This window comes from Phaseolus vulgaris, chromosome 5, assembly GCF_051622355.1.
Source record: "Phaseolus vulgaris cultivar YP4 chromosome 5, ASM5162235v1, whole genome shotgun sequence".
Classification (NCBI taxonomy): Eukaryota; Viridiplantae; Streptophyta; class Magnoliopsida; order Fabales; family Fabaceae; genus Phaseolus; species Phaseolus vulgaris.
The window spans coordinates 3027143-3040151 of record NC_143502.1 but is presented as its reverse complement, the minus strand read 5'-3'; the positions used below and the strand labels follow the sequence as shown (position 1 = coordinate 3040151).

At 32.9% G+C, this 13009-nt stretch overlaps 2 protein-coding genes across 7 annotated transcripts; both read left to right on the top strand.

Annotated features, from left to right (window-relative positions):
• Positions 1-798: 798 nt before the first annotated feature.
• Positions 799-5662, top strand: LOC137834829 (U-box domain-containing protein 43). Of its 6 annotated transcripts, none has more exons than XM_068643038.1 (4): positions 799-1370; positions 1492-2334; positions 2608-2908; positions 3982-5662. In XM_068643038.1, exons 2-4 carry the CDS (start codon positions 1597-1599, stop codon positions 5433-5435), a joined length of 2493 nt encoding a protein of 830 aa, XP_068499139.1. In that variant the 5' UTR covers positions 799-1370; positions 1492-1596; the 3' UTR covers positions 5436-5662. The 6 variants fall into 6 exon arrangements, with proteins under 6 accessions (XP_068499139.1, XP_068499140.1, XP_068499141.1 ...); XM_068643039.1 differs by having other exon boundaries at positions 827-1370; positions 1505-2334; XM_068643040.1 differs by having other exon boundaries at positions 888-1370; positions 1583-2334.
• A 999-nt stretch (positions 5663-6661) lies between these two features.
• IMP4 (Ribosomal RNA processing Brix domain protein) lies at positions 6662-11539 on the top strand. Its single transcript, XM_068643037.2, has 9 exons — positions 6662-6950; positions 7036-7119; positions 7538-7647; positions 7779-7829; positions 8973-9116; positions 9187-9276; positions 10398-10504; positions 10627-10711; positions 11261-11539. The coding sequence occupies exons 1-9, from the start codon at positions 6839-6841 to the stop codon at positions 11357-11359; spliced, it is 882 nt and encodes a 293-aa protein (XP_068499138.1). The 5' UTR covers positions 6662-6838; the 3' UTR covers positions 11360-11539.
• Positions 11540-13009: the final 1470 nt, after the last annotated feature.

Here is a 13009-nt window from a genome sequence, read left to right as displayed (position 1 = left end):
AAATGAATTATGGATTACCCAATCCAAAAGCTATTTTTTAGTTATAAATGACTTATAGATTACCCAATCCAAAAGTTATTTTTGAGTTATCAAATGAGTTACGGATTACCCAATTTGAAAAAAGAAATTGAATGTTGTTTTTAATTTACATAATGTGAATTTTAATAAAAAATAGAATAAAATGAAAATTTATGATTTATTAATGAAGGTGGAAGTATAAACACGAGGGAGGTAGGTGAAGTAGAAATGATGTGTAGTATCAGACTTAATGAATTATTTATGGTACTCATTTTACAATTTTGATACATTTTTAGTGCTATTTAATAGCCTTTTGGTAGCTATTTCTTTTACCGTGGTAATTGTGACAGTGCATTTTATTACGAAACAAAAATATGTAGTGTGACATCTGTATTTTTATTAGTAAGATAATATTAGTAATATATATAAACAATTATTATGAATAAATTCATTTTTTTTTCAATATTCTAAATATTATAGATGTTAAAATCTGTCCAAAACTATAAATTAATATTTTCTTAACAGATATAATGTTTAATCATTAATGAATAGTATAAATCTTCATTGCTTGATTTCACTCATACATCATAGATTTTTAATTGAATGGTAAAATTGATAAGACTTACAATCATAAAAAAAAATGATTAAACCCAAATTTTGATGTAGTTGTTCTTATTTTTATCCCACTTGTGAAGATCCTAGTGGTCCTAATAATATCAGAGGCAAGTTGAAAAAGAAAAGTAATAATAATTGTGTGGGAAAATATGTGGTATTTGCTATGGCTGAAGTGAGATGGGTACTATGCAGTGTTTAGAGTGTTTGACCCACCCACCATCTAGAAGTCTGGTTAGCATTCAAAGTAGAAAAATGGTTGGAAATGAAACTGAAAACCAAGCAAAATCATCCAACCACACAACACTTTCCTAGTACAAAACACTTTCCAAGGAACTGCTTCTGCTTCAGGTTTTGACTTGGTCTTCTTCCATCATTCACAATTTCACTTGCTTGGAACCACAACGTGATCATGACGATCAAAGCAAAGAAACCATATGTCTCCACCTTATTATATTTGACACCTCACAGCCGTCTGATAATGACCCACAACACACCTTCTCCTTGCTATATTCCAAACCAAACATAACAAAAGTAAATAAAGATCAAAAACTTGTTTTCTCCTTCTGCTTTCAAAGCAAATAACAACAACAAGAACAAGAAGAAGAAGTGGGGTGGTTTTGATTTCCTTTGGAATTTGGGTATCTGAAAATATCTCAGCTTTAAGCAAGTTTGGTTCTAAGGTCAAACAGTGTGAATTTGTCTGTTTCTTCAGTCATCCTTGCATTTTCTCCGGATAGGTTCTATTCAGTATTCACTCTTTAAACTTTTTGTTGGTTTTATTTATGCTGGATTATTCTCGTGTGTCTATGTTATTTGTGTGGTTTTCTTTGTTTATGTATTGATATTTTGTTATGTTAGCTCTTTTCTCTAGATATCTACTGTTGCCCAATTGAGGATCTTCTGCAACCGATGAGTGATGAGTGATTTTTGTTTTGCTGCATAAACTCAGTTTTCGTATGCAAGATGGAAGTGGTGGAAAAGAGAAATTTTTCTAAGCTGTTGTCGGAGCTGATAGTTTTAGCCGATGAGGTTGCTTCTCTTGCTAAGAACTCTGAAATTGAGGTACATATTTTTGCTGAGTTTGCCATGCTGGTTGAGAAATTCTCACCAATCTTCAATGACTTGAGAGATGAAAACGCAGTCTTGGACAAGCCACCTATAAGAAAATCCTTGGAGTCTGTTGAGAGTGAGCTGAGGCGTGCCAAGGCTTTGACAAAAAACTCGAATTTGAGGCAGCCAATCAAGCAAATTGAGGACATAACTCATGACATAGGTCGATCCTTTGGCCTTCTGCTCGTGGCCAGCCTAGAAATTTCCATGGATTTCAGAGAAAAGATTGGCACATTGCAAAGGCTATTGATGAATGTGAGATTTGATGGCAGTTCAAGTGTGGCTTCAAGTCCAAAATCAGAGGCTTCAGGCAGTGACGTGAAGCTGAGTGGAGAAATAGTAGAGGAAGTAGTTAACGTTTCTATTGATGATGTTGTTTTGCAACTTAAGAATGGCAATGATGAAGAATTTGCAGTTTCACTTTTGAGACTGAAGGAGTTCATAAGGAGTGAAAGACTTGATGGTGGCTTGATTAACGAGGAAGCAACTCTTGCCATTCTTTTCAACCGTCTAGGTTCGTGTAAGGCAGACAATAGGTTGGCAATTATGCGATTGCTAAGAAGTATTGCTTTAGGAAATGATGAGAAAAAGGTAAAACCCTTAACTTAAGCAGACGTTTCTTGTAATTGTTGGTCTAAATCTGTTCACCTATTATAAGAAAATTGTATATAAAAATATGAGATGGTAAGAAAAATATATTTACATCAATCACTCCATGTACAGATATATAAGTGTATGGAAACTTTATCTCCTAATCATGAGATTATCACTATAATTGTGTACAATAATTACTTATAATTTGATAATCATTATTTTCTTAATATCTATGATTATTTTAACTTTTTATAAAGTGGTTCACCGCAGGAGAAGATGGTAGATATTGAGTTCTTATCAGCAGTGGTGAAGTCACTGACAAGAGATTCACAGGAGAGGAAGGAAGCAGTAGGGCTGTTGCTAGAGCTCTCTGACATTCAGGCCGTTCGCCGGCGAATTGGAAGAATTCAAGGATGCATTGTTATGTTAGTTTCTATACTTAATGGGGATGACCCTGATGCCTCACATGACGCAGCAAAGTTATTGAATATATTGTCTAGTAATACTCAAAATGCACTTCATATGGCTGAGGCTGGCTACTTTAGGCCACTTGTGCAGTATTTGAAAGAAGGTAATGCAGGATTTTCCTTGTCTCATACCATCACTTCCTTCTCCATCATATATGTGGTCCATTCATTCATGATATTACAGGTAATTTAGGAGTATATATCATCGAGCCATTATATCTTTGTGAATTTAAGCAGAAGGAGCTAGAGATTGGTTGGGTTTGTTTGCAGTAGAAGCAGCAGAATTAGCATTTGGTTTCAATCAAAGCCATCTATTAAACAATTTTGATTTTTATTGGAGCATGTAATGCTTTGCGTAGTCTCCTTGGTTCAGAGGAAGTTGGGCTATCGTAGGTGAAAATCATGATGTGTTTATTTGGGATAACATAATTTACACTTAAATCCTGTTCAATGTTAATTTGCTAGTTTTGGCTGTCTCCCTCACTGAATCAACAGTTTCCAAACACAATAATGTGTGTTCTGTCATGTAAAATTTTGCTGTGTTTTCTTCTATCTAAATATTACAAAGTTCGAACACGCCTCTTAAATAGTATGTTCATGACACACGTATCAGACACTGACAGTACCATACTCGTAAGATACATATCAGTGAATAAGTGTTCAATTCAAAATATATTTTTTTTGAGTCTCTTACAGTTCTAGCATGGTTACAACATAATTTTGAAAAGGACAAATATAGTGATTTTCAATAAACTCAAACTTATTGTATAAGTTTTTATTATGATTATAGAAATAAGGAACAAATCCTCTTGAACCAGTGATGAAAAACATAACATATTTGTTCCAGAAAGAAAAAATCCAGCTATACTTGTTCACATAAATTTTGATTGTCAATTTATATAATTCATGATGACATAATATATAGATTCGTGTATCTGTGTCCTACATTTTGGAGATTATACATGTCGAAATATCAGTTTCCGTGTCCGTGCTACACATGTAGGGTAAATAATATTTTTTTTATCATGGTTTAAATAAATGTCTGGTTCCTATGAGTAGCACTCATTTTTAATTTGATCTTATGAGAGAAAAACTTTCATTTAGTCCTTAGATATACGATCATTTTCAAGGTGATTCAGGATTTCCTGTATCTGAATTTACAACCTTGTTATTGTAGGGTCTGACATGAACAAGATCCTAATGGCGACAGCTCTTTCAAGGTTGGAACTCCCTGATCACAGCAAACTTTCCCTTGGAGAAGATGGGGCAATTGAGCCACTTGTCAATATGTTCATTACTGGGAAACTTGAGTCCAAGTTATCAGCTCTAAACGCGCTGCAAAATCTGTCAACCAAGCCAGAAAACGTGCAGCGTCTGATCAGATCAGGAATTGCAGGATCTCTGCTGCAACTTCTTTTCTCTGTCACATCTGTCCTCATGACCTTGCGTGAGCCTGCATCAGCCATTCTTGCAAGAATTGCTCAGTCTGAATCCATCCTTGTCAATGAAGATGTGGCTCAGCAGATGCTTTCCCTTTTGAATCTTTCCAGCCCTATAATCCAGGGCCATTTATTAGAAGCTCTAAATAACATAGCCTCTCATCCTGGTGCATCCAGAGTGAGAAGCAAAATGAAGGAAAAAGGTGCACTTCAACTCCTCTTACCCTTTATGAAGGAAAACACCACCAAAGTCAGGAGTAAGGTCTTTCATTTGTTGTACACTCTCTCTAAAGATCTAACAGATGAGTTAACTGAACATCTTGATGAAACTCACCTCTTGAACATAGTTAACATAGTCTCAACATCAACATCAGACAGTGAAAGGGCTGCAGCTGTTGGCATACTCAGTAATCTTCCTGCTAGTAACAAAAAGGTGACTGATATACTGCAGAGGGCAAATTTGCTTCCCATTTTGATATCCATCATGTATACTATCACAGGAAGTAACTCATCCACAACAAATACCTTAGCAGAGAGTATTGCCAGTGTTATCATTCGCTTCACAAATTCATCAGACAAAAAACTGCAACTTCTCTCAGCTGAACAAGGGGTGATTCCTTTGCTTGTAAAACTGCTCTCAACCGGTTCACCAATCACAAAAGCAAGGGCTGCAGCCTCACTTGCACAACTATCTCAGAACTCTCTGTCTCTTAGAAAGTCTAGAAAGTCAAGGTGGTTGTGTGTTCCTCCCTCAGTGAATGCATACTGTGAAGTCCATGATGGATATTGCTTTGTCAACAGCACATTTTGTTTGGTCAAAGCAGGTGCTGTTTCTCCCCTCATCCAACTATTGGAAGATTCTGAGAGACAAGCAGTTGAAGCTGCTTTGCATGCTCTTTCAACTCTTCTGCAAGATGAAATCTGGGAAGGTGGTGTGAGTTCCATTGCCAAGTTATCAGGTGTGCAACCTATTATAAAGAGTCTAGAAGTTGGTGATGCAAAGGTTCAAGAAAAAGCAATATGGATGTTGGAGAGAATATTCAAAGTTGCAGAACATAGAGTGAAATATGGAGAATCTGCTCAGGTGGTTCTTATTGATCTTGCCCAGAAGAGTGATTCTAGATTGAAGTCAACAGTTGCAAAAGTATTGGCTGAGCTTGAGCTCTTGCAATCTCAATCAAGTTACTTCTGAAACAAGCCTTTCTCTATGAACAGTTATGTGGCAATGATTTGGTTTTGATCTCCATTCATTTACATTATTTTGGTGTACATGCTTGTATTTTACCTTTGTTTTGAATGAGCCACATAATGCAGTTCTGAGATTTGGAATTTATTTTCTAGAAGACAGTGAAAAAGTTTAGCAGTTCATCAGTGTCTATAGTTCACAGAATACAGTAATAATGTCAAAGATTTCCCTCACTAGTTGTTACTATTTAGTTTAATTTCATATATACAAGCAAAGATTTCAAATTAAACATTTAATTCCCTTGTAATTATCTTATTTATATTACATGTATAAATAAAATAACATTAAATTATAACTTATATAAATAAAATATCATAATTAAATTGCAAACGCACATTAACAAAATGAGATTTTTTAATGTGCCTATTTGACTTTCTAATATATTCTTTTAAGTTATGTAAAATTACTTCAGAATATTTTATTTATTTATTTATAACTTCTAAGGGTTTTATTCTCTCACATTCCATTCCTGTTTATATCTAATTGATGACTGCAAATTCTTTTAATCTTAAATTTAAATTTCTTAAATAAAACTCAAATTTAAACAAAACCACATACAAATAAATAAATTATATAAACTATTATTTATTAAAAATATATTAAATTTAGAATTAATATATTTTAATATATCTACAATCAATAACAATATACAATCTAGATTTCCTACATTTGGTGTATACATATTATTATTTTTTATTTTACCCATAGAGATTCTCTTAATTATTTGATATATATATATATATATATTATTTTCTATTTTTGCCCTTAGTAATATTTTAAATTCAGAGGAAAGACATTGATGTAAAAAATTGAAAAATAAACTTTATATATTGAAATCTTTAATAAAAAAACAGAATATTGATAGAATTTACTTTATATATTTTATATAGAAAATAAGAATAAGTGAAAGTATATAACTAATTTTAAAATATAATTAATATTAAAATAAGAATATAAAATATGTAGGTTAAATGAGAAAATCTCTCTCTATATATATTATATAGATAACAATTTTTTTAATTTCACGAGAAAAAAAGTTAGAATTTAAAAATTTAAGAATCACTTTAAGTTTTTCTGAATTTACAAAATATCTTTAGATCCAAAGGTCTCAATAGGTTTGTATCTTCTAAACCCATATCATCCAACGGCATCCATTAACTGTATATATATTCTATAACTTCAGGTATTCGAGATCCAAAACGCAGGTCGTTTGCTCTCACGGTATCTCTTCTTTTCTTCACTTCCTTCTTCTCTCTTGTTCCCGCGCCGCGCCGCTCCGCTCCACAGCTCTTCCTCTTCGTTTTTCTCCATCTCAGAACGGTGCCGTTTCTTCTGTGAGCGTGTTGAAGATGTTGCGTAGAAACATTCGATTGAGGAGAGAGTATTTGTACAGAAAGAGCTTAGAAGGCAAAGAACGCTTGCTCTACGAAAAGAAACGAAAAATCAGAGAAGCGCTTCAAGGTTTCTGTTTCGTTTTTTTGGTTTCATATTCAATATTATTATTATTTATAATATAATTATGTTTTTTTTTGTTTTTTTTTTGCAGAAGGAAAATCCATTCCCACTGAACTCAGAAACGAGGAAGCTGCACTTCGACGCCAAATCGACCTTGAAGATGAAAACACTGCTGGTAAGTGGTATTACGCTCTATCTTTCTTCGTGTTTTTTTTTGTTTTTTTTTTGTAATAACTTAAAAAATGGCTTTTAAGTGTTTGTTTGGTTAATGCATATGAAGCGAATGTAAGAAGCAACAAAATGAAATATAGTTGTTCACAAGCTAAAATTAGCTTGCACATGAGTTACAAATAATATTTTTCCTTTTTATTTTTCTTTTGTAGAAGTATTTGTGGAGAAACTTAGCCAACTATAAACGAATTAAGTTTATAGAGAAGTTTATTTTGTTTTTCTTTATTGTTTTCTTTTATTGTTAGAAGTGCTTATGGAAGAATTTATTTTGATAGACCCAGGGCTATTTTTCTTCTGTGCGATATATCCTTTAGTTTGTGTGTTTCAGTATGGGGTTTGATGTGATTTATGATTGAATTCAGTTCCAAGAACGCACATAGATGATGAGTATGCTTATGCTGCGGAAAAGGATCCTAAGATTTTGTTGACCACTTCCAGGGATCCAAGTGCTCCTCTTCAGCAGTTTGTAAAGGTTTGCTTGCTTTTGATGTATTTGGTGTTTGTTTGTTTAATTCTGTTATTCAAACCAACGTTTCATTCTACTTTTTTGTTTGTTACTTCATGGACATCTTGTTTATTGTGATCTTCAATTCTTTTGTGCAGGAGTTGAGTATTGTTTTTCCTAATGCTCAGCGAATGAATCGTGGTGGTCAGGTTGGTGTCTTTTGTCCCATCTTCTGCATGTTTGTGACATGATGATCTGATTATTTGGTGGTTTCTTTGGTCGTATGATTTAGATAAGAAATTATGTTTGTAATTAGAAATAAGAGAGCAGGATAGGATAAGAAATGAGTGGATTCCCCAATTTACCTTTAGATACCGTGAAGACAATCCAATAAAGGCATATACATGGCCCCTTGATCTTTCTGGCCTGTTGCAGAAGTGGTCTGCTAGATATACTTGTGCGCAGAGCCTCATGAAAGGAAACATGAAACATTTTACTGCGTTTTTTTGTGTTATTCCTGCCAAAGTGTCAGCTCATTGTGTGTACATGATGGTGAAATGATACTCCTAGTGCTTAGCAACTCCAAGAGTTTCAAATTAATTATTTCGTAAGAATGTAGTTGCTCAGATACAGTGTTTTTTCCAAACTAGATGTTCACACAATACATAGGTTTAAAAGGCTATGTGAGGTCTACAAATCTGCATATGTTAGTTTTACGAATTCTGTTGCTATCCAAACACAAAATCTTGACCTTGGAGTGAGTTTTGCATTTCCAAATTCCAAATGGTCTTAAAGGAACTTCTATCCATCTATCTGGAGAATGAGTACAAAACTGAAAATAGGATTTGGTAGAAGTATATCAACCAAAAGAATTGAGTACAAATTCTCAATTGGTTAGAGAAAAACTGTAAAGAATCTCAGTCAAAGAAGATCATAATGGATTTGTACTCATTACATCCCTTTTCATTACTTGCCTGTCATTCAGGCCTGTGAAGTTAATATAATTTAATTTTCGATAGTATGTATGCTTAGGGTCTTTCTATGAGATACACACTTTACTCCTCTTGCTTCTTGTTAAAGAAATTAATATTACACAGCCACAATTGAAGGCATTGCATGAATAACACCCACACAACTAGGTTCTATTACTAAGCCTGCGCATCTCTGCTTCAATTTAGTGCATTCATTAAGCCATTGTTTTCATCTATAGGGTCAGATGGCTTTCTGTAGTTAGCATTATTTTCAACTCTATTGCTAAAACAATTCTAGACTTCATGAGCAAATTGCGTAGTGGTGTTTTTTTTTTCTGTACCAATATTTTTATGTTTATGCAATCTTCCTTTTCATTTCAGGTTATCTCAGAGATTATAGAATCTTGTCGTGCGCATGACTATACTGATGTTGTTTTGGTTCATGAACATCGTGGTGTGCCGGATGGTTTAATTGTTTGCCATCTACCATTTGGTCCAACTGCATATTTTGGATTACACAATGTGGCAAGTATTAGTCTTACAGAGTTTCATATTGATTTTAGGGGACAATATGCTAATCTGTTGTTTCGTACAGGTTACAAGGCATGAAATTAAAGACAAGAAAGCCATTGGAACTATGCCTGAGGCATATCCACATTTGGTTCTTGATAACTTCTCATCTAAGGTATTCATACTAAGTTTCAATGACAATAATCTGTTGCTTTGTCTCTGGACCTTTTTGATAACTACAGGTCCTGCAGTCTCATTGGTTTTTATCTTATTCCATAATGTAGTGATTGGAGTTCAAAATGATTTTAAAGTATTCAAATCTGTATGTAAAATTAACTGGTTCAGGCTATAATTGGCATGATATTATTGACTAAAACATATTTACATTGTACTGGATGGATATTAAATTCCGATGTTGATATGCAATTGTCATTATTTTTAAACAGTGATATTAAACACTCATTGAAGCCGAATATTATGAGCATGTTTTATCATTGTAGTGTGTTACTATCATGGCATTGCAAGTGTGGAACTGTGCAATCTGGTTGTGGTTTGAGTACCTGTACTTAGGTTGTGGTTTTTGCGTTTGAAAGGTTAATTACATATGAAATTCTTATCTCTCTCTAAGTGTAGACAATAGCATAGATTAAGTGTTACAGGAATGAGAATGTTGTGATGCATGAGGAGTCAATATATTGAGAGAGAATAGAAGTGGCATCTACTGAGAAAAGGATTGTAGAACCATACCCAAAATGCCATGCTACTATGATGCCCAAAATGTTGGGAGCAGTACTGTCAAATGAATCTGAGTTGAGAGGGTGTGCTGTCATTTGTTTGAGCACTAATTTGTGTAGAAGTTATACGGCTGAATTTTTTCAGTTGCATCTCTTGTACCTATGTGCCTTTGACATAAGAAATTGTATTAATGAGATTCAAACTCCAGTTCAGATTTGAAAATAAAAGATGCTCAATCACTATTTCATTACTGTTTTATGATCAACGAAGTTATTTCTTATAATATATTCTTGCATCCTTTTTGTATAAAAAAGGTTTGAGAGTCTGCCAAGAACCAGTTTACCTGTAAAGGCATTAGTAATTTATCATTTATAATTGGCATATAGGATTGTTTACCGTGGCCTTTCCTTTATGTCCTTTTCTCTTATCTCTTGACTATCTTTTTACAAACATGCTTTTCCCAACTCAACTTAAAAAAAAATAATTACTATTGACTACATTACACTGCTAGATGAGTGCTGACTGCGCATCTTGATTGGAATTCTTTTGGACATTAAACAGTTAGGTGAAAGGTCAGCAAACATTCTCAAGCATCTTTTTCCAGTGCCAAAACCAGACACTAAACGAATTGTCACTTTTTCCAACCAATCGGACTATATCTCATTCAGGTTAGTCAATGCATCCAATTTTGTGGGTTCAACCTTATCAATTATTTGTGCAAGTTCTATCAAGTATTAACTTTCGCTGGTTAATTTGTTTTCTTTTCATTTAAATTGTCTGTTACATACAGGCATCATATTTATGAAAAGCATGGGGGCCCTAAATCTATAGAACTGAAGGAAATTGGTCCACGGTTTGAGTTACGGCTTTATCAGGTTTGCCTCATACTTAAGCCCACTATTGATTAAACAGATTTTTGCTACTAGGATTTCAGGTTTTGCTTAAAGCTGCATAGTGTAGTAATTCTTTTGCATGGACTATATGATATCTTTCTAATATGTTTTCATAGGCTTAATTGTGCTTTGATTTCGTATTGATTTATTTTTTATTTAAATGCTATAGTTTTGTAACTTACCTGTTTTTCTAGACCATGAATGCGGCTACACGACAGGACCTAGACTAGTTCAATAAGCATTATCACTTTAAATTGTGATTAAGCATTGCTTTTTAATTTTTGGAAACAATGTGTGAACCACTGGCTATTTAAGTCTCTGGTATCATAGCCGCTTAAAGTGGATATTTTGCTCCCTAACATGCAAGATTAAATACTATCACAGTGGTTCATACTTTAGTGATTTCTTTTTTGGCTTTCATTATTGTCACATTCATTGGATATCTTTAATTGAAACTGGCCTATTCCTCATACAACATCTCTGTTAAACAAGTACTCTCAGTTCCTGATGTTTTCAAAAACTTTGTTGCAGATAAAGTTGGGAACGGTGGATCAAGCTGAAGCTCAGATAGAATGGGTGATTAGACCTTACATGAACACAACTAAAAAGCGGAAATTTCTTAGTAATTGATGCAAACATTGTTATGAATTTTGAGCTCGCATTTCACCGACTGTACTTCCAAGGACATGTAGTTTATGAGGTTGACAAACGAACTAAACTTTTTTAAATGAAATTTATATAACACTTTGTGTGAGAGCAAATTATAAGCAATTGAAAATGGAAAGGTACTTGCTTACTTCTAGATGAAAATATTATTTTTTAGAATTTAATCTCCACATGGGCATGTTGTTTGATTTTATATCTTGAGTTTGATATTTCATGTCGGTCGTTGAATTCATTAACTATGTATTAATGATTTTGTATTAAATGAAATGTTTTACTAAAAAGCAATAGGTCATGTAACGGTCCATATTTTTCAGATTTTTGTTTTATTGTGCAGCTTTTGCTTTTGGTGGGAAAGAGTCTTAAAATATTTAAATTAATCAAAACATTTACTTTATTATACTGTTTTTGCTTCATTCCATGGACACGTTGAACTTGCATTATATTTTAAATATAACCAAAAGGTTATTTGATACTGATTGACTAAAGCATACACACACGGTATTCCTAAACAATGATTCCTTAGCTAGCAAACCCAGCATTAAGATCGGATGTGTTGTAAAGTAATCGATAAATTGAAATCTATTACTAACATTAAAATATATCGAATATTTTTGTTTAAGTTAGATTTTCAGATTTGTTTACGTCAGATTTTCAGAAATATTTTCTAGTTAAATTTAAAAATCAAATTCAAGATTTTATTGATTAGATTAAGTCTAGCAATAAGCGCACAAAGAAAATACCAATAAGCACACAAAGAAAATATCAGTATTAAGTAGAAATAGAAAATACCAAGGTCCCAATAAGAAAATATCAATATATATATAACATAGTTACGGGAAAATTTATCAAAATTCAAAGTGATGAATACAAGTTGAAAGTGAAATTGCCAAAATGGTATGAGTTTGACTTAAACTTGTTTTGTCCTTTTCCTACATGTGCTTTTTTTTCACTCATTTTGACTTTTCTTTCATGTGCAACCTTTCATGGCATAACTTGGTTTACGTGAGAATCTTAGCTAAATGTGCAAAGAATCACTCCATTGCATAGTTGATTCAAACACTTCATAATCCTTTATTTCAAAATTTGGTGCTTTGATAGAGATTCTCTATAATGTTTTCTATTCACTTATGAAAGCATGACACCGTATAACTTTTTAGTAATTATTTATGATATATATTCTTAATTTTTTAATATACTTATTGTGATATTATTTTTAGTTTTTTCACTATTATAAACAAAAAGTGATAAAAAAAATAGTCACAAATAAAAACTAATTTTTCTTGTAGTAGTGTTGTAGTGTGTTATCATTACCATGATGAGCTCATTTCAATCTCAATCCTTTCTATTTCCAATTGGTTCATTCTTCTCTTAATCACTTTACTTTTCAATGATGCCATTTAGTTTTCTACATTTCATTACTTTCTTTTATGACTTTCTAATTTTCTAGCTTGATTTTTGGTTCTCTGATTGAAATTTGGTTTTCTATGATTTGAATGTTTTTTAATTGTAATTAATTTTGTTTGGTGAAATTGTCTTAATTACACCGTGAATTGGATTACATAATGGTTGTAGGTATTTTACGGTGGTGTACACTCTTCTTTAATTGCATTGGAG

Coding starts and splice junctions, on each gene's coding strand:
- IMP4 (XM_068643037.2), top strand. CDS start 6,839: ATGTTGCGTAGAAACATTCGATTGAGGAGAGAGTATTTGTACAGAAAG. Junction 7,648..7,778: donor CTCTTCAGCAGTTTGTAAAG/GTTTGCTTGCTT, acceptor TCTTTTGTGCAG/GAGTTGAGTATTGTTTTTCC. Junction 7,830..8,972: donor GAATGAATCGTGGTGGTCAG/GTTGGTGTCTTT, acceptor TTTTCATTTCAG/GTTATCTCAGAGATTATAGA.
- LOC137834829 (XM_068643038.1), top strand. CDS start 1,597: ATGGAAGTGGTGGAAAAGAGAAATTTTTCTAAGCTGTTGTCGGAGCTG. Junction 2,335..2,607: donor TAGGAAATGATGAGAAAAAG/GTAAAACCCTTA, acceptor GGTTCACCGCAG/GAGAAGATGGTAGATATTGA. Junction 2,909..3,981: donor TGTGCAGTATTTGAAAGAAG/GTAATGCAGGAT, acceptor TTGTTATTGTAG/GGTCTGACATGAACAAGATC.